At 33.2% G+C, this 27,864-nt stretch overlaps 1 protein-coding gene across 3 annotated transcripts in view; it reads right to left on the minus strand.

Annotated features, from left to right (window-relative positions):
* Positions 1-804: 804 nt before the first annotated feature.
* Positions 805-27,864, minus strand: part of TOGARAM1 (TOG array regulator of axonemal microtubules 1) — a 60,268-nt gene continuing 33,208 nt past the window's right edge. For 2 of the 3 annotated variants that reach the window (XM_010967013.3, XM_045504350.2), the window contains 13 exons: positions 23,497-23,595; positions 22,100-22,272; positions 21,408-21,561; positions 17,653-17,806; positions 15,719-15,824; positions 15,189-15,424; positions 14,615-14,773; positions 11,664-11,790; positions 10,284-10,402; positions 6,989-7,178; positions 5,348-5,567; positions 2,568-2,654; positions 805-1,938 (listed from right to left, as the gene is read on the minus strand). In XM_010967013.3, the coding sequence (XP_010965315.2) occupies positions 1,685-1,938; positions 2,568-2,654; positions 5,348-5,567; positions 6,989-7,178; positions 10,284-10,402; positions 11,664-11,790; positions 14,615-14,773; positions 15,189-15,424; positions 15,719-15,824; positions 17,653-17,806; positions 21,408-21,561; positions 22,100-22,272; positions 23,497-23,595 (2,078 nt within the window). In that variant the 3' untranslated portion in view covers positions 805-1,684. Of the gene's footprint in view, positions 1,939-2,567; positions 2,655-5,347; positions 5,568-6,988; positions 7,179-10,283; positions 10,403-11,663; positions 11,791-14,293; positions 14,421-14,614; positions 14,774-15,188; positions 15,425-15,718; positions 15,825-17,652; positions 17,807-21,407; positions 21,562-22,099; positions 22,273-23,496; positions 23,596-27,864 lie in introns of those variants that run through there. The other variant, XM_045504351.2, reaches the window with a different exon arrangement.

Genomic DNA, 27,864 nt, shown 5'->3' on the forward strand with positions numbered 1-27,864 from the left:
TGAATATTGTAAAGAGTGAAGCAAAATTTAATGATTTCAGAGTTACAACTGAAGGCAGAGAGTCTAAACCAGAGACTTGTTCATGTTTGGCCTGAGCTAAGAATTTTTTTTACATTTTTAAAGAGTTGTAAAAAACAAAAACAAAGAATAACAATCTGTCTGTGGCTTACAAAGCCAAAAATATCTACTTTCTGGTCCTTTACAGAAAATGTTTGCTAACTTTGGACCTAAATTATAGGAACATAATAAAATATATTTAGAAGAAAAAGAAATTTAAAAGTATGTATGTAATTATGACAATGTATATAAATAGAAAAAGTAACCATGTCTTCATTCTTCTTTCAGATTAACTTCAAACTTTTTTTCCTTTTTTCCTTCGAGATTGCAGATTAATACAAAGAATCGCAATTTAAAAAGCAGCCCACTAGAGTAGAAAACTGTCCAGTGACACAAGAAGTGAAAAAGAATGTAGGCAGCTCACAACTGTAATAAAGTGATCTTACAGTAAACTGCAACATAGAAGCACAAAAAGTTTTAGAACAAAATGGAACCTTAAAAATCATCTAGTCCAACCCTTACATTTTAGAGATGAGAAAACTGAGGCCTAAATCTGGCAAGTGACTTGCCCAAGGTCACACAGCTAACTTCCTGTAAAGCTAGAACTATAATCCAGGTGTACAGTTAGGTCAATAGGGACAGGGCAATATTGTATCAAGTGTAACAAGTGAAAGTGATATTATAACATATATTTTTCCCATTTTACCATATATGGAAGTTAGAAAAATAGGACACCTCTCACACATCTACAGAAATAAATCCTTTTATTTTATAACATTCCTTTTCTTTTTTAAGATGCATACAGTACTTGTAGCCCAAGAATTCTGAGAAAGGCTATAGTAGACCTGGCACTATGTTTGAGAATTACACAACTGGGCAGCAAAATAACACCTTTATAAATGTCAGGACATATAGAAATAAAATTTAGTTTGCACACAAAAATAGAGAAGTTACATTCAACACGTTTTCTTAAACGTGCACTTAAAATGTTTAAATGTTTTCTAAAACTTTGGTCATCATGCTTTATTATAACTTGTTAAACTTCACAATTATGTAGATGATTAAACCCAAATGATAAGCAAATATATCACATTAACACACCAGCAAAAGCAAGCTAATACTGCACAATCATATTAGCAGACTGATTTCAGAAATACGTTTTTCACAAACAGCACACAAAACTTAGTTTGTGATAACATAGTTCAATGACTTCTTCCACTTCATAAAATAAGGCTGAGTAATGAGACATAGCAGAACATGATTACATATTAAAAAGTATATTTTTAATTAAAAATCTAATTGTACATATAGGGCAACAAATTGCAGTTTCTATAGAATAGTGCAAATGAGCAGGACTTTTCTCAAAAATATTAAACTGGGCTTCATTCCATGTGCCTCAGATTTAAGAACATTAGATTATATTATTTTGGAGTTTTGCGCGATGGGTGCAAGTGACAGGGTCGATATAGGTGTGTATTCACAGGCTGCAAATAAAAATCGCCATTGACTTAACTTACTGGATGAGAAGTGCAGGCACTGAAAATATAACTTTAAAAAACTTCCATTTGTCATCGTGTAAACAGTTTTGTTCATCATAGAATATTTCGTCAAAGATTCATAACTCATTTCAAATTGTCATATCGAGCAATTCCTCTAAATTCTTTTTTATATGTGATGGTTGAGATGCAGCCTGATTTAACAGATTCTGACCCATCTGTGTAAAAAGTGCTTTTGATAATTTTGCTGTGGCTGTTCGTATATTTCCTCCAGCTCCAGGCAGAGAGCCACTGTTTGTCATGTTCCCTAAGAGATGCCATAAAACAACCAACACTTTCTGCTCCGTGGCATGAGGCTTCCTCTGATAAAGTTCTGTAACGATATCTGAAACACAAAAATATGGTTAACAGTGAGGTTTGAAAACAAATTAAATTCAAGTTCTGTCAATTAAAAAGCATATAAAATAAACGGAGCTTCTTCTCTATGCCATTTGTCTTAAACTGGTAGGCACTTTAAAAAAAAGTAAGGTCAGAAACTTTGCTCCCAAAGATTGGGATCCTTCAAGTATTAGAAATCTATATATCATAATGCGTTCAGGCAAAAGTAGTAAAGACAGAAATCAAACCAAAAATTCATCTCAATGTTTTCCAAATGTAGTTAAAACAAGACATATACATTTTTAACTCGTGGACCTTTTATCAAACACTAATTTGAAATAGCAGTTTTCTATATGTACCAATATTTGATTTTAATGTCTTTTTATTTATCCTGCTTATTTCTACTAACAAGAAGATTAAACCCTTATTAGGGGAAAAAAAGGAATACAATTTTTCTGAAAAAAATTTTGGGGTAAAAGTCTTAAAAAGTCCTCTTGTGGATCATTACACAATTTATTTCTACTTCATGGATAATGATACTGAGTCTGGTAACTACTAATATTAAACTGAATGCCCATCAGTTTACCCTTGATTAATAAAATATTTACTTAGAAGTAACAACTAAAAAATATTTACCAGCAAGCTTTTCAGTCATATCCTGTTTTGCTTTTCCATTTAAAAACTGAGCTTTTGTGCAAAATGGCTGCAGAAGTAAGTAATTATCTAAACAAAAAGAATAACACAGAGACACATTTAAAGAGTTATAAGATCCTATTTATTTTCTATTACACAACACTGAAAAGAAAAATAATTGATGCAAATGTTAAAAAAAGATCTAATCTATGTAGTTAGTCACTTTTTAAAATTCTCTATAACAGAGTGATATTCTTATAGCAAATGAGAAATAAAAAGAAAAAAAACTGCCTATCTTCCCAAGGCATCTTATTCCAAATGATAGTACACAGGTTTATCCAAAAAAAAAGAAAAAGAGAAAAGAAAAGAAAAAAGAAAAAGACAAAGAGAAAAAAATGGAAACTTTGGGGATAGTTTTTACCTTTACTGAATTTTTTCAAAGTTTTAATTTTATAGTTTCACAGTGAATTGCAAAGATAGCACAGACAGGTTTCGTGTACTTCCACCCATAGGTTGTATCTTACATAATTATAGTACATATCAAAACAAGGAACCTGACATTGGTACAATATGTGCATACAGTTCTATGTCATTTTATCACATATGTAGATTTGTGAAACCATCACTATAATTAAGATACAAAACTATTCTATCACCACAAAGATCTCCCTAGTGCTACCTCTTTATAGTCACATCTAGCCACTCCTCCTACATTGCCCCTAAGCCCTAATAAACACTAATATGTTTTCCATCTCAATTTTGTCATCTTGAGAAAGTTATACACATGAAATCATACAGCATGTGACCTTTTGGGGCTGGCTTTTTTCACTCAGCACAATGATTTTGAGATCCATCCAAATTGTTGCATGTATCAGGGGGAGGGTATAGCTCACTGAGAGAGCACATGTCTAGCATGCACGAGGTCCTGGGTTCAATCCCTAGTACCTTCATAAAAAAATAAAATAAGTAAATAAACCCAATTACCCCCCGAGAACAAAACAAACAAAACCCCCAAATTGTTGCATGTATCAATAATTCATTCCTTTTTATTGCTAAGTAGTATTTTATGGTATGGATGTATCAGTTTTTTTCACCACTAACCTACTGAATTATATCTAGGTTGTTTGCAGTTTTTGACTATTATAAACAAAGCTCCTGTGAACAATCATGTACGGGTTTTTGCATGGATGGAACATTTCATTTCTCTGGGATAAATGCCGAGGAATGCAACTGATGGGTAAGTACATGGTTAGTGTTTTTTTGTTTGTTTGTTTGCATTTTAGTTTTTTAAGAAACAAACTATTTTCTAGGGTGGCTATGCCATTTTATTTACATTCTCACCAGCAGCGTATGAGATCCAGTTTCTCTGCAACCTTGTTGGCATTTGGTGTTGCCACCATTTTTAATTTTAGTTTTTCTAATACTTGCTATAGACTGAATGATTGCATCCCCTGCCCAAATTCATACGTTGAAATCCAATCCCCAATGTGATGGTGTCTGGGGTGGGGATTTTGGGAGGTGATTATGTCATGAAGGTGAAGTCTCATGAATGCGATTAGTGCCTTTATAAAAAGAGGCCCCAAAGAGCTCCTGTGCCCCTTTTACCATGTGAGGACACAGTCAGAAGTTGGCCATTTATAAATTAGGAAGTGGGCCCTCACCCAACACCAAATCTGCTGGCGCCTTAATTTTAGACTTCCCGGGCTCCAGAGCTGTGAAAAATAAATGTTTGTGGTTTTTAAGCCATCCAAAAAGTGACAGTTTGTTACAACAACCCGAAGAGACTAAGACATTCCTGTAATGATCATGGCCTTAATTTGTATTTGCATTTCTCTAATGACTGGTGATGCTGAACATCTTTTCATGTGTTTATTTGCCATCCATATAAATGTTTCTCCATGTGTTTTGCCCATTTTCTAATTAGATTGTTTGCTTTTTTTTAATGTTGCGTTTTAAGATTTTTTTTATATATTCTAGATGTAAGTTCTTTATCAGCTATGTGGTTTGCAAATATTTCCTCCAAATCTGTAGTCTGTCAGGGAGGATAATTGGGATGATGACATAGAGGATGACTTCTCCAGTTAGTTACAAGTTAAACTACAGAAACATGGTTATAAGATGGAGACCTCACAGCATCCAGAAGAAGTGCTGAAGCAACCTAAACTTGAGTTGTTTACTAAATTCTAGGACAGAGATCCCAGGACGGGACACTTGAAAAATAGGTTTATTTAGCTACCTGCTTGGATTTATTTTTGTTTTTGTAACACAAAAATAAATATTTTGACCTAAAAAAAAGAGTCTTCTGTAGATCAAATGTTTTTAATTTTGATAAAGTCCAATTTATGGACTTTTTAATGGATCATGCTTTTAGTGTCATGCTAACAACTCTTCACTAAGGCTAGGTCCTAAGGATTTTCTCCTATGTTCCAAAAGTTTTACAGCTAAATTTTATATTCAATTTATGACCCATTTTGAGTTAATTTTGTTTCAGATGTGAGGGTGAGGCAGAAAAGAATAACTGAAAAGTCTAAAATAAGGGAAGAGAAAGTCAATTTAATGGGATAGTATTTAATCACTAAAAATAATTAAAATTACTACTGAGAAAATTATAAAAAATCTATCATAACATTAGAAACCAAAAACTGACTAGGTTTCAGCATTATAAAAAAAAAGTCTAAAAAGAAAACCTAAAGAAGAGAAAAAGATAAACAAAACAAAAATGTGTAGGAAAATATACAAAAGTAAAGCCAAAATAACTTGAGTGCCAAAGTAGGATTTCTTACCTACATGCTGACTCAGTGCCTGAACAACATTTGTGGCAGCAGCATAGATGCCTGGATTCTTGGAATTCAGATTGTTATCTACTATTGCTGGAATTAGCATGTTGATTATAGGAGATAAGTTGTCTCTAAGCAAAGGAATCATTTTGTGCATTGTTTCTAGAGCCACCAGGTTTACTTTACTATTGGAATCATGAAGTCGAGATTTAAAAGCATCAAATATCTGAAAGTAAATTGGTAAATTATTTAAAGTAAAATAATGTTTATACCCATTATATTTAAATTCTTTATGACATTTCATAGTATTTTACTAAAGGAGAAGTATACTGTTTAAAAACATAAACACATCTTATTTAACCTGAACTTAGGTAATAGGAATTTTATAAAAATGTGGATGCTAAATCTAAATGTCAGATCTTCTTATAGCAAAACATGAAGGCTTCAAAAATCACCTAAAAAGACATCCTAATAAATTAAGGTTGAGAAATTTGGTTCAGTACACAGATATAATTACTGTAAATGTGATCAAAATGTTACTTTCTAAAAGGTGTGGGTTAGTTTAGCTAACTTTAAGAACTTAAGAAAAGTTTCTATCTTTATCTCTATTTGTAACAGAAGTAGACATGTAAGTTTTACTGTAGAGATCTGACCTAGTTTCAGTTTAGGTTTCTTATGAGAATTTTAGATGTAATTTCCAAGTTGAATTTTTATTATTACCTCTTAGCCTGAATATTTAAACAACTATTCCTTGCGCTTCAAATTCTTAGCTTTCATAAATTCAAAATATAATAGAGTGAATGCAAAGTAATTCTGTAGCCATGTCAGGTGAGGGAAGAGCTATTCTGTGAGATTGAGACTATTAACTAATAATTCCTGATACATATAATAAATTACTCAACAGATATCAGAAAATGTAACTTGCTGATTTCCATGATAATGCTAATGTGTTACTTTTCGTCTGAAAATTAAGAGACACGACCACTGGAATTAATCATAGTTATGGTACGTTTGCCAAGTTTAATAAACATAGTGCAAATTTAAAATGGAATTTAATTACCAAATTACTAATGGAATTAATTGAACTAAACTCTGATGAGGCATAAGTAATCAGACAAGAGCGGGCACGTTCAGGACGGTATGGCTGTAGACAGAAGCATAAATAATCTGTGCTCTGGTACCACTAACATTACTGTCTCCCTTTCCATTGCTTGTTGTCTTCCTAAAGGGAGGTACATAAATTAGTATATACAGATTTCTAACCTATATATGAAAAATTTTATTATCTATTCCTAGGTAATACTAGCAAGTCTCTTAAATGCCCTGAGTTTTTAAAATATGTATTAATTCACACAACATCTATTTACTGAATGCCAGGTTCTGAGAGCTCTGAGAACACAGTTACCATCTAGTGGGAAGAGTCAAACAAATAAGCAGCTATTTTCTTAGTAGTCTCCCCAGTTACTCTGAATTGTTTTGGAATGCTTTTAACAGAGCAAAAGTTAGGCAACCCATTCTTTTCACTAGGTTTATTTCAACACTTTAAAATAATACATATAAAGTATTAAGATATAGGGCCATTTTTTGTCCTAATGAACTTTATTAATCACAGATTAAAAATGAAAATTAATTTCGACAGGTCCTTACCTTCACAATGTTTCCAACAACAAGCTCTTGATTGTTTTCAGTATCTGATAAAAGCTGCTTAATCCCATTAATCCGATCACGAAAGTCTTTTGCATTTAATAAACTTGTTATGACTTTAATGTACTCGGCACTTTCTAAGGAATTGCGGGGAACTGATTTTCTGGAGACTTCACGAATTTCAGCTACCTCTCTAAAGTGAAAAAAGGGTAAAACACAAACACAAGTAATTTTCATTATGCATTCATTTTTGAAAAATTCACAGAATGACTTAACCCACAGCCACAATACCTGTGTTGGGGGTCCCTAAGATCTCCCCTGGGTATGGTGATTTGCTAAGAGGACTCATAAGATTCAGCATGTAGTTTTACTCATGGTTAAGATTTGTTATAGCAGAAGGATACAAAGCAAAATCAGCAAAGGGAGAGGCATATGGGTCAAAGTCCAAAGGAAAGCAGATGCAAGCTTCAAGGGTCCTTTTCCAGTGGAGTCACGCAGCATAAACATAATTCCTCCATCAACAAACTGCAACACATGTAAAATGCTGTCTGCCAATGAAGCTTATGAGAGGCTCAGTGCCAAGGATTTTTATGGGGAGTTGGTCATAGCTGGTCCTCTGCCTTGGACATACCAAATTCCAGACTCTCAGAAGGAAAGTAAGTCTTCAGTATTAACCATACTATTTGCCCATAAAATACAGGCAGAGTAAAATACCCTTATCAGTTAGAGAATGGTGGGAATCCTCCTGAAATCCTAGTTTCCAGATGCCAGGCCAAGGGCTAACATTGCAAGTTGGCCTTTCCCAGGGTAGCAGTATCAGGCCTGATATGTTAACTGTTTTCTGTAAAATATCCATGTGAACATGCATAGGAAAATTAGAATCTTGAGACCAGTAGGATTTACTATTTCAATGACTTAGAAGCACAGTGTTTTCCACTGCTATAAAGGAGTGACTCAATGTGATAGATGATGATCCCTTTGAAACTAAAGAGTCATACAAATTGACAGGTCTTAAAGACAGTGGTAACAATTCCCAGGTACCACCATTTCTCTGACTAGATAGTATTAAAATCAGTGCTAAATTTGTCTTAAGAGCAGTGATTAATGACTCAGAATCATCCTGAAAGTGGACACAGGATGATGATTTAAAGAGCAGATACTAAATGAATTTATCCATTACTTTTAATTTGTTTAAATAAATTAATCTGAGGTAATATTTAAGATGATTAATTTGAAACAATGAGAAACACAAATAATTAAATTTATATTTACACTAAGGACTATATGATACATAAAAGGTGAATAAATGTAAGGAGTAAAGCAGAAAAACACCTCAAGAAGCCATTGAATTACTGAAACCTATCTATAAAGATGGCGTTTTTATTGTTCAAAACAGGATGGATTTGATAGTAAGATAACACATAATATAGTTTTGGGGGAAAAGATAGAGTAACAGTCAAAAGGGGAAACTCACTAGGTACATTAACAATCATAAAATTTATAAAAAAGAGAAGACATTAAAAATGATCATAGATGGAAAAATCCTCCACAAAATATTAGCAAACTGAATTCAACAACACATTAAAAGAATCACAGACAATGACCCAAGTAGGATTCATCCTGGGGATGCGAGGATGGTTCCACATCCACAAGTCTATCAATGTGATACATCACTTTACAAAAATGAATGATAAAAATCATATAATCAAATCAACAGCTGCAGAAAAAGCATTTGACAAAATTCAACTTCCATTCATGATAAAAACTCTCCACAATGTGGGTATAGTGGAAACATATATCAACATAATAAAGGCTGTATAAGACAAGCCCACACCAACATCATATTCAACAGTGAAAAGCCAAAAGCTTTGCTTCTAATCTCAGGAACAAGACAAGGGTGCCTACTCTTGCCATTCTTATTCAACACAGTACTGGAAGTCCTAGCCAGAGCAATTAGGCAAGAAAAAAATTAAATAAAAGACACCTAAATTGAAAAGGAAGAAGTAAAACTGTCTCTATTTGCAGATGTTATAATATTTTAAAGACATATCATATGTTTCTATCTGTACGAAATGTCCAGAACATGCAGAACGACAGAAACAGAAAGCAGACTGCACAGGGCTGGGGATGGGACAATTGTGGGGAAATGACACTGACTACTAATGAGTGTGGAATTTTCTTTTGAGGTGATGAAAATGTTAAAATGTTCTAAAATTAACTGTGATGATAGTTGCACAACTCAGTAAATATACAAAAAACAAAATTTAATGCCTTAAATAGGTGAATTATATTTTATGTGAATTACATCTCCATAACACTGCTATTTTAAAAAAGATACACCACCCCAACACTATTACAATAAAATGGCTAATATGAGACAAAGCAGACTTCAGGAAAAGGAGTATTATAAGAGATAAAGTGAGAGAGACTTCATAAAGATAAAAGGTCAATTCATCAACAATTAATGAATACATGCATATATATGCATTTAACATGAACATGCACAAAAATACATGAAGTAAAAAGTGATAGAACTGAAAGTACAAATAAACAGATCCACTATAGTTCGAGATATCAATATTCCTATCTTGGCAGTTGACAGAACAAGTAGAGACAATAAGGATATGGAAGACTTGAACAAGACAACAAATTAACTTAACCTAACTGACATTTTATAGAACACTAAGCCCAACAGTAGGAGAATAAACATTCTTTTAAGTACATATAAAAATATTCACTAACAGAATGCATGCTGAACCATAAAACAATAAATTATAAAAGAACTGAAATCATATGAAGCATAATCAATGATACAATAGAACTAGAATATGTATTTATTTATTAATGGAGGTACTGGGGATTGACAGGAAAATTACAGACCTCATGAATACAGACACAAAAACACCCAACAAATTGTAGCAAATCAACTCTAGTGATATATTAAAAATATAACACATCATGATCAAGTGAGAGTAATCAAAGAATACAACTTACTGTTTTTAACATTTGGAAATCAATGACTGTAATTCATCATATTAACAGAATAATGTAAAACATATGATTATGTTAACTGACACTGAGAAAGCATTTGACAAAATTCAACACTCATTCATGATAAAAATTCAAACTAATTGCTTTATTAAATTTAATTACCTCAGATTTTCTAAGTCCTTACCAACTTTCAAAACTCCATTAAATTTCAACAAATACCCTGGGATAGTTCATGAAAACATTCAAATGAGACTACCATCACTAGGGAGTAATTTCTCTAATGACGTGGAGTATGAAATGATTCTACCTTTCAGATGAATTGAAAGCATCTCTAGATACAGATGATGACCTTGTATTTCCAACACTGCCAGTATGAGACCGTCTTCCTTTTGCTGACGGCGTATCTAGTGGTATCTCTCCCAAGCCCTGTAAGTAAATACAAAGAAAGGCAGTGTAATAAAAGCCTTAAAACTAGTAACGTAAATAACTTGTACAATGTAATTCTCATAGCAGTCATTGTTGATCTCTTTTATGATTGAAAACATTTTAATAGTATGCTATACTTATGCTTTAAAGGGTATCAGATATATAAATACCTTGTAATTAGTAGTAAATTAACAAAGTATGTGACCAACTAATAGGAAAATATTTTCTTGGCAAAAGTGACTAAAATTCAAAAAATTAATATCTATATTTTATAACTGCTCTTCTTAAAGCTTAAAATCTATAAAGAAAATATAAATCTATGCCAAAAATATGAATATATTACATGAACAATGAATTCCTATGCAATACCAGGATGAGAAAAAACATTTCAGTAAGAACTATTTAAAATCTATTTTTCCTGATACTTGTACTTGAAATGATTCACAGATATAATCTGCCTCATTTTAGTGAGACGATTTTTTTGCATGGCTATTTTGATAAATTCTATATGAATTAAGCTGAAATTTTTAGGATCAACAGGTGGAAAAATGCTCTAAAATGTATATATCACAATATATCTTTGATTATCCCTTCATAAATGAATCCTTTGCCCAAGGTAACCAGAGAAGAATAACATAAATTGCCCCAGAAAATTTATACACGATTAACGTAAGCACATTTTTGCAAAAAATAGTACATAAATAGGTTACTTTTTTATAAGACACTTTTCACATTTCATTTCACTTGTTATTCCCTCAGTCATTCATTTCACAGACACTTCTGAATCCCCATTATCTACCAGGATAAATAAGACATGGGGCTTCCCCTCAAGGATCTCCTTATCAACGCCCCAGTGTGGTAGGACCTCTAATAGTGGAACACACAAGGGAAATAAAGCAGGAACCAACTGTGATAAACATCACTATCTTTACTTTACAAAAAATAAAAATTCTGTTTGAAGAAATGAAGGGATGTGCCTAAAATTAATACAGTTGCTAATTCTCAGAGTTGTGACTCAAACTCAAGTCTTATAATTGCAATAAACTATATTACATTCTACCAAATATCAAGTTTCTGTTTAATACACATTTATTGACACTATATATGTCTACTTAGTACTGCAGTTGTTGAAACACTACTGTAGATATACTCTGAATGGTTATTAGAGAAATAATCAAAGAAGTAATTATTTCTATCCTTTACCTTTCTGAGCAAATGAACTTTGCTTTAAAAGTTATTCATAAAATAAACTTCGACATACCTTTTGCCGTAAGCTTTTAACAGATTCCTTAATATATGGCAAATCTTTAGATGGGACATACTTTTCAAGCATTTTATCAAAGTTAGGATGACACATCATGAGGAAAAGCATCTTTCGACCATAATACCTATGGGTATTTGAGACATATGTAAATAATTTTACAAATCTTAACAAGCTCAGTTTCTGTCCTTCGATCCAATTTTTTTTTCCAATAGAAGAAATTTATCAACATCAAGAACACTCTCTCTCTTTTAAGTAAGCCACTGAAATGTAGTTACACTAACTGAACTATAGAGTACAGCATTCTCCTGCCACCCACCTTTGAAAAACAACATAGCTTCAAATCTTTTAGCTTATGTCAGATGGAGAGCCAAAAGCTTTGCCTCTGTTTCTCAGGCACCTGAGGGTCCATGTCAAGGCAGGCACTTGGCAGAACTGTGAATGAGAAGTGTATCTTTGCCCTGGGCTCCTTGCCCAGCGACCTTTTGCTGCTCACCTACTGGCCAGATGGTCTGCCTCAGTCAACCTTCCCTAGGGTCTGTATTTCTGATCCTCTGTCTCTTCTTTTTCCTGCCAAAACTTACCTGGGTTTCAGTTCTTCAAAAACCTATTCTTTTCTACCTACAATACACACAAAGTTAGTTGGTAAATTATGGCTGATATATTAATAAATGTCTGATGTTATCCAAACAAGGTTTTTTTTATGCTATATGAATTTTAAAATATTCTTCTAGAATAATACCTTAAGCCAAGATATTCTAACGGTAAACCTCAGGTATAGTGGAAGTGCATACTGGAGATATTTTTAGTTAGGGAGGTCTTTTGGTACCTTATAATAATACTATGTTATTATTCCTTAAGGAAGCTTGGCCCTAAAATAATTACAGTTATACTTTTATCTACAAGTTGGAATATATGAGACTAGAAGAACCGGAGAAGGCAAGGAGTTTTTAAGGGGGATGTATAGGGTGATCTCAGGATCATCTGTATCAACCAGACTCCTTCATATGTAATGAAATTACAGAAAGGGAGGTAATATAAGAGAATAAAAATTACTTTTCTTGCCCCACAACCAGAATAAGGTCGACACCCAGGTAAGTAACTCCTAATCAGTGATAGTTTCCAAGATGACTCTAACTTCTATCCCAGAATGTTAAGAACTGTAGGTGTACCACAGGCCCTACTGATATGGGAATGGATAAAACAAACAAGTAAACAAGCAAAAGGGACATGAAATATGAGAAATACTAAAACTGGAAAGTTATAACCATTCTGTAATTTTAAAACTTCAAATGAGAATCTAAGAAATGACAAAATAAATTAAAAGAATTACTATGCCATTAAGGAAAGGTTAAGATGTACACAAAACAACTTATAAATCTTACTTTGTTCTGAACTAGTCTATTATGATCCAACCCTCCTAAATTGTTTTGAACTTTACTATGATATGCAGAACTTCTAAAATAGTTCCCCCAAATCATGTCCTGCTCCAATTCCTACAATTTTTGAGTATGATGAGATGTAACTTCCAGGATTATGCTACGTTATATGGGTACAGTTGATTTTAAGATAGGGAGATTTTCTGTGTGGACCTAATCTAATCACACGAGCCCTTAAATGTAGAGAGCTTTCTGGGTCTATTAGAAGAAAAAGAAGTCAAAGAGATTCTAAGAATAAGGGAGATTCGACATGCTTGCTGGCTTGAAGATAGAAGGGGCTGCATGAGAAGGAATTCAGGTGACCTTGATGGAGCTGAGAAAGGAGCGTGGCTTACAGTCAGCAAGGAAACAGGGTCCTCAGTCCTATAATCACAAGAAACAGAATTTGGCCCACAACCTGAACGAGTTTGTAAGCAGATTTTTCTATACAGCCTTTAGATAAGAGGCCAGCAATGTTATCATCTTGATTTCAGACTTGTGAGACCCTAGGCAGAAAGCCCAACTGAGTATGCCAATCTTCTAACCTGAAGAATGGTAAGCTAAAAAAAAAATCTGTGTTGCCTTATATCACTATGTTTCTGGTTGTTTGTTATGTAGTGATGGCTAATGAATATATTTACTTTCTATGTTAGCTTTTGGTATAATGACTTCCACAAGATTAACTCCAGTCATCTAAAGTAATGGACATCTTTGCCTCAAAATGTTAAAAATTTGGTATCCTTCTTTACTTTAGTCTCCATGAACGCAGGATCCTAACTTCCCCCCCTTTTAATCTATCTTCATAAATAACTGCCATAATTTTTAGACTTGGTATGGGACATTATAAATCATCTAGTCCAACTTTACCAATTTTATAGATGAGGAAACAGAAGCTAACAGGTTAATTAACTTGTTAAGGGCAGACAGTGATTACAGATTGCAACTGAATCTGGGCTTCTGACTACATCCAAAACTTCCATCAGCAGTACAGCTATGGTACTGTCCACATCTTAATTTTAGTTATCTTTCTCTGACTGTTCTTAACCTTTATAAAAGTGTTCTTCAAGTACAGATAATAATCAGAAATTCATGGAATTTTCTAAGTGCACATATCTCATGTTATCCATTTTGCTTCCTGTATTTTTCATGTACAACTATTTCCTTGACTTGACCTGACTGCTTGGAAAATACGTCGTTTTCCTCTAAATGCATTACCTTACATTTGCCCACAATGGAGTTCTTCTGCCACTTTTCTGCCCACTCATACAGTCTTGTGCCGTTTTCATGCAGATCATCCCTGTGACATGGCATCTCACTACCCAGAAGTATGTAGTGTCATCTGTAAATTTGGAGAATTCACTGTGCACTCCCTCAAGATCATTCACAAATTGGTTAACTAAGACCATCCCCCAGACCAATCCCTAAGGATCCCACTTTTCCATTTAGAAAAATGTTCATTCTTCTTTAATCTTTGTTTCTACATTTAAGCCCTTAGAGTAAGAGATTCAGCAAATATTATTAGCAACTATTCACCTGGTTTCTGGTGAGCTGTCCTGAGCAAACTTAGCAGCAGCTGGTAATATCCGGTCAGCCATATCCTTTGTTCCAGATAAAATACGCTCTGGTTCCATAAATTCTACTACATCTGATAAGTGCTGGGCTGCACATCTTCTCACTGCAATGTGTAAATGGCTACAGGGAAACATGGTCAGTTAAAATTGAGTTGATGTATAAATTATTTTCCAAAGATGTATCTTTAAAGTTAAATGATTACTCCTAAGCCTCAGGAATCATCCTTGTAGGCTAAAATGACAAATTATTTGCATTAGCTATCCCTCCCCAGGAAGGTAAAAGCAAAACAAAAATCATAATCACTGGCATTTATTTAGTTCCAGATCTATGAATGTAAGTAACATTATTAGAATAAGAATATTACTATCCTTTGTATGCTTAGCACCTCATATGACACTTATTATAACATAGGAATTACTTAATACTTTTTTTGGACTGAAATAACATTGAAATATGCTTGTTTTTTCCTACACCCCAGATTTCACGCAATTGCACCGTTAGTTTAAGAACATGTCCAGATTATTTTGAACATTACCTTTGTCCTCCGTTGATAAGAGAAACAACTGCACGTGCAGGAGTTACGTTAGTGATCATAGCTCTCAATGCTTTGTCAACATCTTCTCTTATAAATGTGTTTGATTCTCCTGCCTTATGCAACAAAACTTTTACTGTATTATCTAGTTCTTGATCCATGCTCTTTTTCAGGTAAGTGAAAAGATCACTTAAACAGACCACAGCAGCACGAGAAACTCCAGAGCGTAAATTTTTCACCTAAAAAAAATTTCCAAAATGTATATTTTGCTGATATTCTGAAAGAAAATCAGTAATAATGACTTTGAAACCAAATTTACTATCAAAGTAACACATTTAATATGTATTATATTATGTCCTAAAACCAACATTTAATCATTTTTTTAAAGGTTGCAAAGTAAGTCATGAGTTACTTTAGCTTCATACAAGCCTACTGATAACATTTAGTATAGCTTTTTTTAAAGGTCAATAAATGTGGCATATTTATACTTTGTTATTTAAACAATCCTTAACTCAGCTGAAAAGTAAGTTTACCTCTTGAACTACTGCAAAATTTGTTTCATGCAACTTTGTGTTCATTATTTCAGAATGAAAAGCAGCTAAACATCTAATAAAGTTCAGTCCCTCAATTTTCTTCTCCCTATGGGAAAAAGAAAAAAATGATAAAAACCACATATTAAATGGGGCTCCTCTAGAACAGGACCTCAGATACCTTCTTTTGTGTGTATGGAATCTTGCTAATGAGGAGACCTTGCTTATTTTCTCTTATCACATAGGAATCGCAAATAAAAAATACAAAAAGGTTTGTTCACTTCAACAGTTCTCTTTCATGATTCAAAAGATCTTTTAAGAGCCAAAACCACTAGTGACAGTCAAACTAAGTTTATGCTTTATAAATATAAAGGGCTCACCTTGCTTGTTTCTCAGGGATCACTATCTTTCATTGCCTGGTGAACAGTATTCTGAAAACTACTGTTTTATATATTTTGTATGAATTCTTTAGTTCTTTCAGAGGTGAAGGCAAATCTAATGCCTGTTAATCCATCTTGGCAGGAAGTAGAAGTTCAAGAGTTTTAGTTTGGACATGTTAAATTTCTATTGGCATTCAAGTGGAAGTGTCAAGTAAGCAGTCAGATTACAAGTCTAGAGCTCAAGAAGACACTAGGGATTCAGATATACATTTATGAGAAATCAGAATATGGGTGGAATTTCAAGCTATAGAACTGAATGATCACTTAAGAATGGGGTTCGCAAACTATGGTTCACAGATCAAATCTGGCTCTATCAGAGTTTTCCTCTCCAAGTAAAATTTTAATAAGTAAAGTTTATTGAAACACAGCCATGCCCATTTGTTTTCATACTGTCTAAGGATACTTTTGCACTACAACAGCAAGCTGAGTAGCAGCAACAGAGACATGTGGCCTAAAAACCCTAAAATATTTACTACCTGGCTCTTTAAAGGAAAAGATTGGCAGTCCAGATCAATGGAATGAACGTAGACAGGGAACGCCAGTAGATCAAATTCTGGAATACTGTTCAATTTTGAAATAAAACAGAGGAGAAGGAACCAGAAAGTACTGAAGCAGGAAAAGAACCAAGAGTTTCTAATTTTTCTAGGGTGAAATGAAAAAAAGTGTATCAAGAAAGGAGTGTCAACTGTGTCAAGTGATGCTGAGAGGCTAAGTACAATGAGGACTAGTGTAGCAAAATGGTCACTTTTGCAGTTTTAGTGATGTGGTGGTCATGGTGGGGAGGGTTGAAAGCCAATTAAAGAAGGGTGAAAAGAGTATGAGGTCAAAAAGTAGACACAATGAATTAGCCTTTTTGATAACTTTTGCTAAAAGGGGGTGTGGGGGAGAAAAGAAATGTGAAAAAGATGTGTGGTTTAGGAAGGTTTTTTAAAAATAGAAAATACTATGGCACATTTTTATGTTGATAAAATGAACTAGTAAAAAAGCAAAACTGATGATGAGGTGTAGGATTGGGATGAGAGAGAGACTGAAGGAAGAGGGGAGGAAATGGCACAAAGAAAAGCAACCAGTAGATGCTCCAAGTGGAATGCCACTGTCTTTCTGTTTCCCTTAAGTAACTGGCTGGGCTGGCGGGGTGGCTGCTCAGCTGAGGTAGGAACAGGTATGTATTTTCAGGATTGTTATAGGAAATACTTCACGGAGAAATGCTTGGAGAAATGGTGAGATTTATATCTAATACCAAAAGGCTTGCATAACCCATAATAAAGCTAAACTATGTCCTCATGGTATATAAGTTATAATGAAGCTGGTAATATAGTACTATAAGGATCAGAATTCAGCTACTTTAATAAGTTGAAAAAACCTCAAACTGCCTAAACACTAAAATAATCATTTCTAAGACTATTTTAATAGGAAATGTTTCAAGGTGTCTAGTAAAAAATTTACAGAAAACTTCTGGAACTCAGCTTCGTTTTACATTAAAGATGGCAAACTCACCAATCCTCATCAGCTAAAAGCCTCAGAGCTTCTGTCAGAGCCACTTCTGGTTTGGAAAATGGCCGTAGTTCTGATGAATCCATTATTTCTGGACTATGAGTGACAGAAGGCATCCTTTCTTTATACTGTGGAATGGCTCCAGGAGATGCTTCATCTAAAACAAAGAAACATACTAAATAAAGCATCAAACAGCTCTGATACAAAGAGATACAAATAGTTTGACCACAGATTCTGTGAATATTTCTTACAGAAACTAGTTAACTATTAGTTTAGTCTCCAACAATACTGTAATACCTGGATACCAAAGCTATTTTTAAAACTTTATTTTTACATACAAAATTATTAAATTACATTTAATGTAAATATATAAGTGGTTTTTTAGTCATAAGGCATATAAAAAGTCCATCTTTAAGAGCTAGAAGTCAATAAGAAGTGTATGATCCCATTTTGTAAAAGCATGTAGATAGATACCTATCTTACAACTGATAACTGAAAATGAAGCTTCTTGACATCTGTAGGTAAATTACCAATTTTTTCTATTGGTATAGAATTAATGGTAATTACAAATCCTAAGACCATATATAGCAACATGATCAATGTTTCTTCCATAATCAAACATTTACTAACCATTTTCCAGATGTAAGGCACTACCCTAGATATGAGGGAAACGAATTATCATTGAGTGCTCAGGGTAATGCCTCTAGGGCACTACACAATGTAAGACACATGCAGTGAAGGTGTTAGGAAAAGATCAGTGTGAAATGGCTTTTGTAAATAAGTAAAGATTAGTTATTTTTTCATGTTAAGAGATATTTTTTAAAAGGCAATGTTAAATACTTTTATTATAATCCTTTTCTAGTGCTTATCAACCATGCTACTTGTAAGAAAATGTTACATGAAACACAAGAGATACACAAATATAAGAAATTTCACTTGATGCTGTATACCAATTACTCTGATGCAATTAAAACCCAAAGGCAACAAGGTCTTAATGATATTAATTAACATTTATTAAATACTCTGTCAAGATACTATGATAAATGCTTTACAAATGTTATTACATTTAATTCTTTCTACAAAGCTGACAGATATGTTCATTATCTCTACTCTGCAGCTGAGAAAATAACTGAGTTCTACAGAGGCTAAGAAATGTATTCAAGGTCTCAGTGCTAATGAGTGGCAAAAGCAGGATTCATATTTAGGTCCACCATCACCCTCAATTTTATATAAAGAGGTCTAAGACAGAATCTCTGCTTTCAAGAAATTTATCACATACCTGATAAGAAGACACATGCAAAAAGATGAATATGGTATTCTGGATTACTGTAGTGATAAATTAGTACCAGTTTTTTGTTAGAATAAAACTTATAAAAGGAAATTATGTCACAATAATGAATATAATAATTAGACATCATTAATTTTTTTGGATGATTCAGGTGCACCTTCATTAGGTTTCATATATAAAACCGATATGCATTTAAAAAAAAACTTCCAACTTTGGAATTTCATAACCCAGAAAGAATAACAAATACCAAATAGCACTATTAACCATCATTATTGAGCTCTGGCCTAGCATTGTGCTACTGCTTCATTTACATTATCTCGGTTGATTTGTTCAACAACCCTATATGATGGTTATTATTATTCCTACATTGCAGGTGAAAAAACTGATGCTAAAGTTTTAAGGAGTGCCTCTCTATATCTACTCCATCCTCATTCTCATGAAAGAATAATTCATTAGGAAGAGATGCAGATAAGCACCAAATTATCAACCTGGAATTATACCAGTATTTCTACGGTTTTCATCAGAAAAATGTGAAACAAAACAAAACAAATATTACTCTGGAAAAGGAGGTGTACAGAATATAGATCTAAAGCAGTGCTGCTCAAACTAAGTTTTTTTTTTTTAATTTGTAGACTGATACTTTTATAAAATACAATAAAAGTGTTGTGGCAATTTCAAATTGTTAAAATAGTTTCTCAAAGCTTACTCTCACTTTTTGTATTTATCTTGTAAGCATATTCTTCTGTTCAAATAATACAAGGGTGTCTTCATGGAGGCACTCTCCTTACACTTTTTGGAAATAAAATCCGTAATGCATACATTATAGGCAAAAATCACAAAATTAGTTTATACCTCTTAGCAAGAACGAATATGCAACAATTTATGCTTTGTTACTATTTGTATTATTTGCTACTATTTGTAGTTCTATTCCTACTGTCAACTCCTGGCTTAGGTAAGAAGTTTTGTGGATTTTTCTTCCCCTAGATTTTATGACACCAATAAATAGTAAAATTATTTAAGAATGCTAAAAATAGGCTTAAACGTCACAAATGCCTAGATTCAACTAGTACTTAGGGCCATGTTTAACCAGTAATTTTACAGGCCAACACTCTTCATCAGGCATGCTCACCAACTATTAATTTTGAGGATACAGAATTTTTAGAGTTTTCTATACTTCTTGCATTACAAAAAAAAAAAAATGCAAGCTAGGAAAAACTGTAAACATTCATCTAGTTCAACTCTATTTATATTTATCTTTGGGAGAGGCTAAGTATGTTGTCCAAGATTATGTATTTAGTTTTTTCTATATGCTTGGGGTTTTTGTTAACACCTAGACTTTAGATCCAACATAAATCTAGAAGGGGTGTTAAGTTCACATAGTTTATTCCTTAGAAATAATTAATAAACAAAAGTAATAAACAGTATTTTTTTCAATTTTTCAATCTTTGTTTTGAAAATTACAAGTAGTGGGTGAACAAGGTATTTTCAAAGAGTTCAAACAACAAAAAGGGATAAAAACAGAAATGAAATAATTTCCTTCCTTACTCTTGAGTTCTCACCACTGAGAGAAAACTATCTTCAATAAGCAGTAATTTTTAATATTTACTATAGTTCACACAATTTTTCCTTTCAACCTCCAATTTTTCCTAATTGCTACTATATCTAGTACCTATTCAATATTTTTAAAAAACAGCACAGGAAACATGGAGCTTACTCTATACCTTAATAGGTATAGAACCTATTAAGTACTCAATGATAGTCTGAGTAAATGATAAATGCAATGATTTTTAAATCATGAGTAATAAATCAGCTTCAAAATCTCAGTTATCTTAGCTATAAAATGAGACACCACTCCTCAGCAAAACAGGAATATTTGCAGGGAGCAAGGAGACTTTTGACATAACTCGACCTTTCAATTTATGTATTTATACAGCCAGAAAAGAAGAAGCCTGTTTTCAGGTAGCAAAGTTAGTTAAAAGGCAGGACTAATACTGAAGAAGCCAGGTTGGTCTACTGACTTCTACTGGTTTAGTGTTCTTTCTATCACAAATGCACCGAACCACATGTGGTCTGTTCAGCTTAAATAAGCATTTGTGACATTACTCCTTATATTTAAACAAGTAACTTATATGAATCTGAAAACACTAAAGATGGTGACCTTTTTAAACTAGCCCCTCCTTTCAACGTAGGGCTGAATGTTTTCTAAAGGAGGACTCTCATTTTTTGATATTCAAACCTCACCCCCCCAAATATTTACATCTAGAAGGGAGAAAAACAATCAATCAACTTCCTTTTTATGAAAAATAATATTTATTATAAGTTAGAAGCTACTGAGTCTTGCAAATTTCTGTGCTATAGTTTAACATCTTCCACTGTTAGCCATGTGTCACCCTCAGTTAAATCACAGCACACTAATTTTAGAATATTACTAGTTAAAAACAAAACACATTAAATGTTAAATTCTACTTACTTTCAGATGCCACTTTCTCAGTTCCTGCATGTTTCATTCGTTCCCAAGGATTCTGTTCCTTCTTTTCATAATCTTTAATGTCAAAAAGTTCTTTTTCCTCTTTTCTCTTTTGTCTCATCTTGTCATAAGTAGATTTTGAAATAGAAACTTTAATCTGCATGAAGAAGTTGAAATACCTAAAATTATTGAGTCTGACATTTAATATAACTATCTTTAACTCAGACAACTGTGAACTATATAAAAGAAACTATATATTTCTTAGTCTTTATTTCAGTAATTCTAAATCTAAAGAGAATTACATAGTACAAATATCCAACTAAATTTGTGTCTGAAGATAACAGTTTTTATTCCTTGAGTATACCATAGAAAATTGCTGAATATAAACATACACATGTTTATATAATGTGTATATATAATGTGTGTGTATATATATATATGTGTATATATACACACACACACATAAAGTACATATAGAGTATAAAGTACACTAGATATTTTACACCAGAATGACAACATATTTGGTGGGAAAGAAGAATCATCTACCATTTAAATGATTAAGAATCAGGAATTTCAATTACACTGAGATTTTAAAAATTTTAATCAAAACATTTTCACCATTCCAAATCTGATATATATAAAATAATGATTTATCATAGGCTGAATTTAGCCTAGTGATTAGCAAATAACCTTACATCTTTTTCATTCTCAGTATCAACATATGATGGAATACTCTGCTGGACTGCTCTTCCATAAATCCCTGATGGTGGTTCAATACTTTTAACTGAAAACGTATCCCCATTTTCCACAGAAGATATCGCAGACTGGCTGCAGGTTGCTGGTGCTGAATTTGGACTTCCAAATACGCCTGAAAGCAACCAACCAGCAAATTGTCATTAAGTAATCAGGTGATGTTACTCCGGACAACAAAGAAAAGCCTTTTAAGAAAAGGCTTCTTGCCTTCAAGAAGTAAATAATATAGTCAATAAAGAAAACTTGTTAAATAATCACAAAATGTAAAAACATCCTAACAGGATGATAATATAAGAGGTATCACAAGACATTTCATGGTAATATCAAATGAGAACAGCATATTCTAAGTTCTGAGTTCACAAGAAAGGTATTTAAGATGGTTTGAAGGAGCAAAAATTTCAGCTGGAATTGGAAGACACAATGAATTTGGATAGACAAGTAAGGAAGGAGGGAAGGACATCCTATGCGATAGAGGTGCTCATAATCAGAGGTGAGCAAGTAGAAAGCATGTATGTAAAGTGAACAAATTGGTTTGGGCACAAGGCATATGGAAGAATAACAGAAAGCAAGCTTACAAGAGTAGGTTGGAGCCAATCTGAAGCGGGCCTTAAATTAACCTGATGATCTTTGCTATCAAGCAAAGAAGGTAGGAAAGCTTTCTAAGCATTTCATTCTGTTTACCAAAAACAAGAGGTACCCCCTCAAAGTCTATAACCACATTCTAGTTTTTCAATTAAAAAAGAATCTAGTTGGGATGCGTTAATGAACTTGATGAGGGAATCCTTTCACAAAGTACATGGATATCAAATCACCATGTTGTACGCTTTAAATATCTTACAATTTTATTCATCAATTATATCTCAATAAAGCTGGGGAAAAAACACTAGCTTTAAAGGATATGTGTAAATATGTTGTTCAAAGGTTTTCTAACACTTCTAAAATATATAACAGATGTTAAGATTTGTCTATACTTTGTATGAAAGATAATACAATTATATTAACTTATATCAATTACTAAGTCAATCAATAAGGACTACTATTTGAATTTAAACTATGGTAAAATGGTCTAAGCTATCCTAAAAATGTCTTAGAAGTACCTAAACTGCAGCTGTCACATAAAATATCTCTCTGAAAACTCCTGACATGAGTGTACTGTAGTTTCATTAGAAGATAGAAATGTGATGTTAAGTATTTATTTTTAATTCTTTCAATTTAACAATTTTTTAAAAAGAAAGTTCTATTCAACACTTGAATCACACTCTTCTCTATACTTTACTGATAGGCTTTACTTATATGTGAAGAATATAAACAATTAAAAAGCTAAATAACTTTGAAATACCTTTTCCAACAACTACTACTGAGTCTTCTGAGAAGGTATTTGTAGACGTCAGGTCAAAACTGGCAATTTGCTGAAAATTTGATGATGATCCTGTAAATCCTAAAACAAACAGAAAAACCCACATATGAAAATACTTACTTATATACTATTTTCGGATATCATAACATGGTCTTTTAAAACTGAAAATTAATTTCATACAAAGAATTTACAATTTATTTGTTCCCCTATGTTCACTAATTCAATAAATATTTATAATTAGAATACCTGGTTTGTCCATTGTATATTCTTGCCTCCTTTGTCATACATTAATTGACTGTAGGTTATTTCTGGGCTCTCTATTCTGATCCATTGATCTGCATTTCTGTTTCTGAACCAATATCATGCTGTTTTGATTACTGTAGCTATGTAGTATTGTCTAAAGTCTGGAAGGGTTATGCCTCCAGCTTTGTTCTTTACCTCAAGGTTGCTTTGGCAATTCTGGGTCTTTTGCAGTTCCATACAACTTTTAGTATTACTTGTTGTAGTTCTGTGAAAAATGTCATGGGTATTTTGATAGGGATCGCATTAAATCTGTAGCTTGCTTTGGGTAGTATGGCCATTTTAACATTAATTCTTCCAATCAAAGGGCATGGGCTATCTTTCCATTTCTCTGAATCATCTTTAATTTCCTTTATCAGTGTTTTATAGTCTTCAACATATAGGTCTTTTAACCCCATGGTTAGGTTTACTCTTAGGTATTTTATTTTATTTTTGATGCAATTTTAAACAAGACTTTTTTTTTTTTAACTTTCTCTTTCTGATATTTCATTGTTAATGTAAAGAAATGCAATAGATTTCTGCACATGAATCTTATATCCTGCCACTTTACTGAACTCATGTATTAGTTCTAATAGTTTTTGTGTGGTGTCTTTAGGGTTCTCCATACAGAGCATCATGTCATCTACAAACAGTAAGTTTTACATCTTCCCTTACAATCTGGATATCTTTTATTTCTTTCTCTTGTCTGACTGCCTTGGTTAGGACTTACAACACTATGTTGAATAGAAGTGGTGAGAGTAGGCATCCTTGCATTGTTCCTGTATTTAGCAGGAAGGCATTCAGCTTTTCACCTTTGAGTATTATGTTGGCTGTGGTTTGACATAAATGGCCTTTAATATGTTGAAATATGTCCCTTCTACCCCAACTTTAGTGAGAGTTTTTATCATGAATGGATGTTGAATTTTATCAAATGCTTTTTCTGTGTCTATTGAGATGATCATATGGTTTTTGTCTTTTCTTTTGTTAATGTGGTGTATCACATTGATTTGTACATGTTGAACCACCCTTACTACCCTGGAATGAATCCAAATTGATCATGATATGTGATCTGTTTTATGTATTGTTGGATTCAGTTTGATATTGAGGATTTTTGTATCGATAGTCATCAAAGATATTGACCTATAATTTTCTTTTTTGTAGTATCTTTGTCTGATTTTGGTATCAGGGTGATGGTGGCCTCACAGAATGAATCTGGGAGTGTTCTCTTCTCTTCAACCCTTTGAAATAGATTGAGAAGGATAGGTAAAAGTCCTTCTTTGTATGTACGGTAGCATTCCCTAGTGAAGTTCTCCGGTCCTGAACTTTTGTTTGCAGGGAGGTTTTTGTTGTTGTTATAGATTTTATTTCACTTCTAGCAATCAGTCTGTTCAAATTATCCATTTCTTCTTGACTCAATTTTGGCAGGCTGTATATTTCTAGAAAGTTGTCCATTTCTTCTAGGTTGCCAATTTGTCAGCATATAATTGTTCACAGAATTCTCATCATGACTTTTTGTATTTCTGTGGTATCACTTGTTATTTTTCCTCTTTCATTCCTTATTTTGTTTATTTGGGTCCTTTCTTTTCTTCTTGGTGAGACTGACTAGAGGTTTGTTGATTTTATTTATCTTTAAAAAATACCAGACCTTGGTTTTATAGATCTTTTCGATTGTTGTTTTTGATCTTATTTATTTCCTCTCTGATCTTTATTTCCTTCCTTCTGCTTGAGTTTTGTTTGTTCTTCTTTTTCTAATTCTTTTAGGTGGTAGGTTAGGTTGTTCAATTTACATTTTTCTTGTTTTCTGAGGAAGGCTTGTACCACTATAAACTTCTATCTTAGAACTGCTTCTACTGCATTTTGTAAGGTTGTGTTTTCACTGTCATTTGTCTTGAGGTATTTTCTGATTTCCTCTTTGATTTCATTGTTGACTCATTGGCTTTTTAGTAGCATGTTGTTCAGTCTCCCAGTGATCATTTTTCCCTGTTTTTCTTTCTGTGGCTGATTTCTAGTTTCATACCACTGTGGTCAGAAAAGATGCTTGAAATAATTTCTATCCTTTTAAATTTGTCGAGGCTTGTTTTGTGACCTAGTATGAGGTCTACTGCACAGAATGTTTCATATGCACTTGAAAAGAACATATATTCTGGGGTTTTTTGGATGTAGTGTCCTGTATATCAATTAAGTCCAACTGGTCTATTCTGTCATTTAGGATCTCTGTTGCTTTATCGACTTTGTCTGGAATATCTGTCCACTGATGTCAGTGGGGTGGTAAAGTCTCCTACCACTACTGTATTCTTGTCAATTTCTTCCTTCATGTCTGTTAGTATTTGTTTTATATATCTAGGTGCTTCTATATTGGGTGCATACATGTTAATGAGCATAATACTGTCTTCTTATCTTCATCCCTTTATTATATAGTATCCTTCTTTGTCTTTCTTTATGGACTGTTTTAAAGTCTATTTTGTCTGACATGTGCATTGCTACCCCTGCTTTCTTGTCCTTTCCATTTGCATGAAATACCTTTTTCCATCCCCTCACTTTTCAGTCTGTGTTTTCATCCTCTCACCTTTACCCTAAGGCGAGTCTCTTGTAGGCAGCATATTGTAGGTTTTTTTTTTTTAATCCAATCTACTACTCTATGTCTTTTGATTGGAGCATTTAGTCCACTGACATTTAAAGTAATTATTGACAGGTATGTACTTACTGCCATTTTACATCTTTAAATCTTGCTTTCAAGTTGACTTTGTAGTTCTTCTTTGTTCATTTCTTTTTTTGTTGTTCCTTTTGTGGTCTGATAATTTTCTTTTGTATTACGCTTGAGTTCCTTTTTTTCTGGTTTCTATAAATCTACCATGTTTCTGTTTGTGTGATAACCTTGCTAGGTTTAGGTGGCAGCTTTTTCCTTCATAGGACTTTGAATATATCATGCCACTCCATTCTGGCCTGCAAGGTTTCTTCAGAGAAATCAGCTGATAGCCTTATGGGGGGGGGGGGGGCCTGTAACTGATTCCATTTTTCTCTTGCTGCCTTCAGAATCCCCTCTTTATTTTTAATTTTTGCCATTTTAATTATGATATGTCTTGGTGTGGGGCTGTTTGGGTTCATCTTTGTTGGGACCCTCTGTGCTTCTTGTACCTGGATATGTTCCTTTTTTAGGTTTGGGAAGTTTTCAGTCTCTTCAGCAAGTTGTGTTGGGAAAGCTGGACAGCTACACGTAAATCAATGAAATCAGAACACTCACACTACATATAAAAATAAACCCCAAATGGCTTAAAGACCTAAACAGAGGACATGACACCATGAAACTCCTAGAAGAGAATATAGTCAAAACATTCTCTGACATAAATTGTAGCAACAGTTTCTTAGATAGGCCTCCCAAGGCAAAAGAAATAACAGCAAAAATAAACAAACAGAACCTAATTAAACTTCAAAGCTTTTGCACAGCAAAGGAAACTATCAACAAGATGAAAATACAACTTACAGAATGGGAGAAAATATCTGCAAATGATGCCACCAACAAGGGATTAATACCCCAAATACACAAATGATTCATACAACTCAATATTCAAAAAACAACACAATGAAAAAATGGGCAGAAGACCTAAATAGACATTTGTCCAAAGAAGACATACAGATGGCCACCTGGCATGTGAAAAGATGTTAACATCCATAATTATTAGTGAGAAGCAAATCAAAACCACAATGAGGTATCCCCACAATGAGGTATCCCCTCACACCAGTAAGAATGGCCATCAGCCAAAAGTCTACAAATAATAAGTGTTGGAGAGGATGAAGAGAAACGGGAACCCTTATAAACTGCTGGTGGAAATGTAAATTGGTGCAGCCACTATGGAAAACAGTATAGAGGGTTCTTAAAAAACTAAAAATGTTCTTTTACTTTTTACACTACAATTTCTTCTAAGCAAAAAATTATTTAAAGAAATATTGCTTAAATCTCAATTCTAAAAATAAAGAAATATATGCTTAAAAAATTCTTTACATATAAACTATCCTCATATAATCTTTTTTTTGGGGGGGGGGTTACCTCTATCCCATTCATTTAAATAGAGA

The sequence above is a fragment of the Camelus bactrianus genome, chromosome 6 (genome assembly GCF_048773025.1).
Source record: "Camelus bactrianus isolate YW-2024 breed Bactrian camel chromosome 6, ASM4877302v1, whole genome shotgun sequence".
In the NCBI taxonomy this organism is placed as follows: domain Eukaryota; kingdom Metazoa; phylum Chordata; class Mammalia; order Artiodactyla; family Camelidae; genus Camelus; species Camelus bactrianus.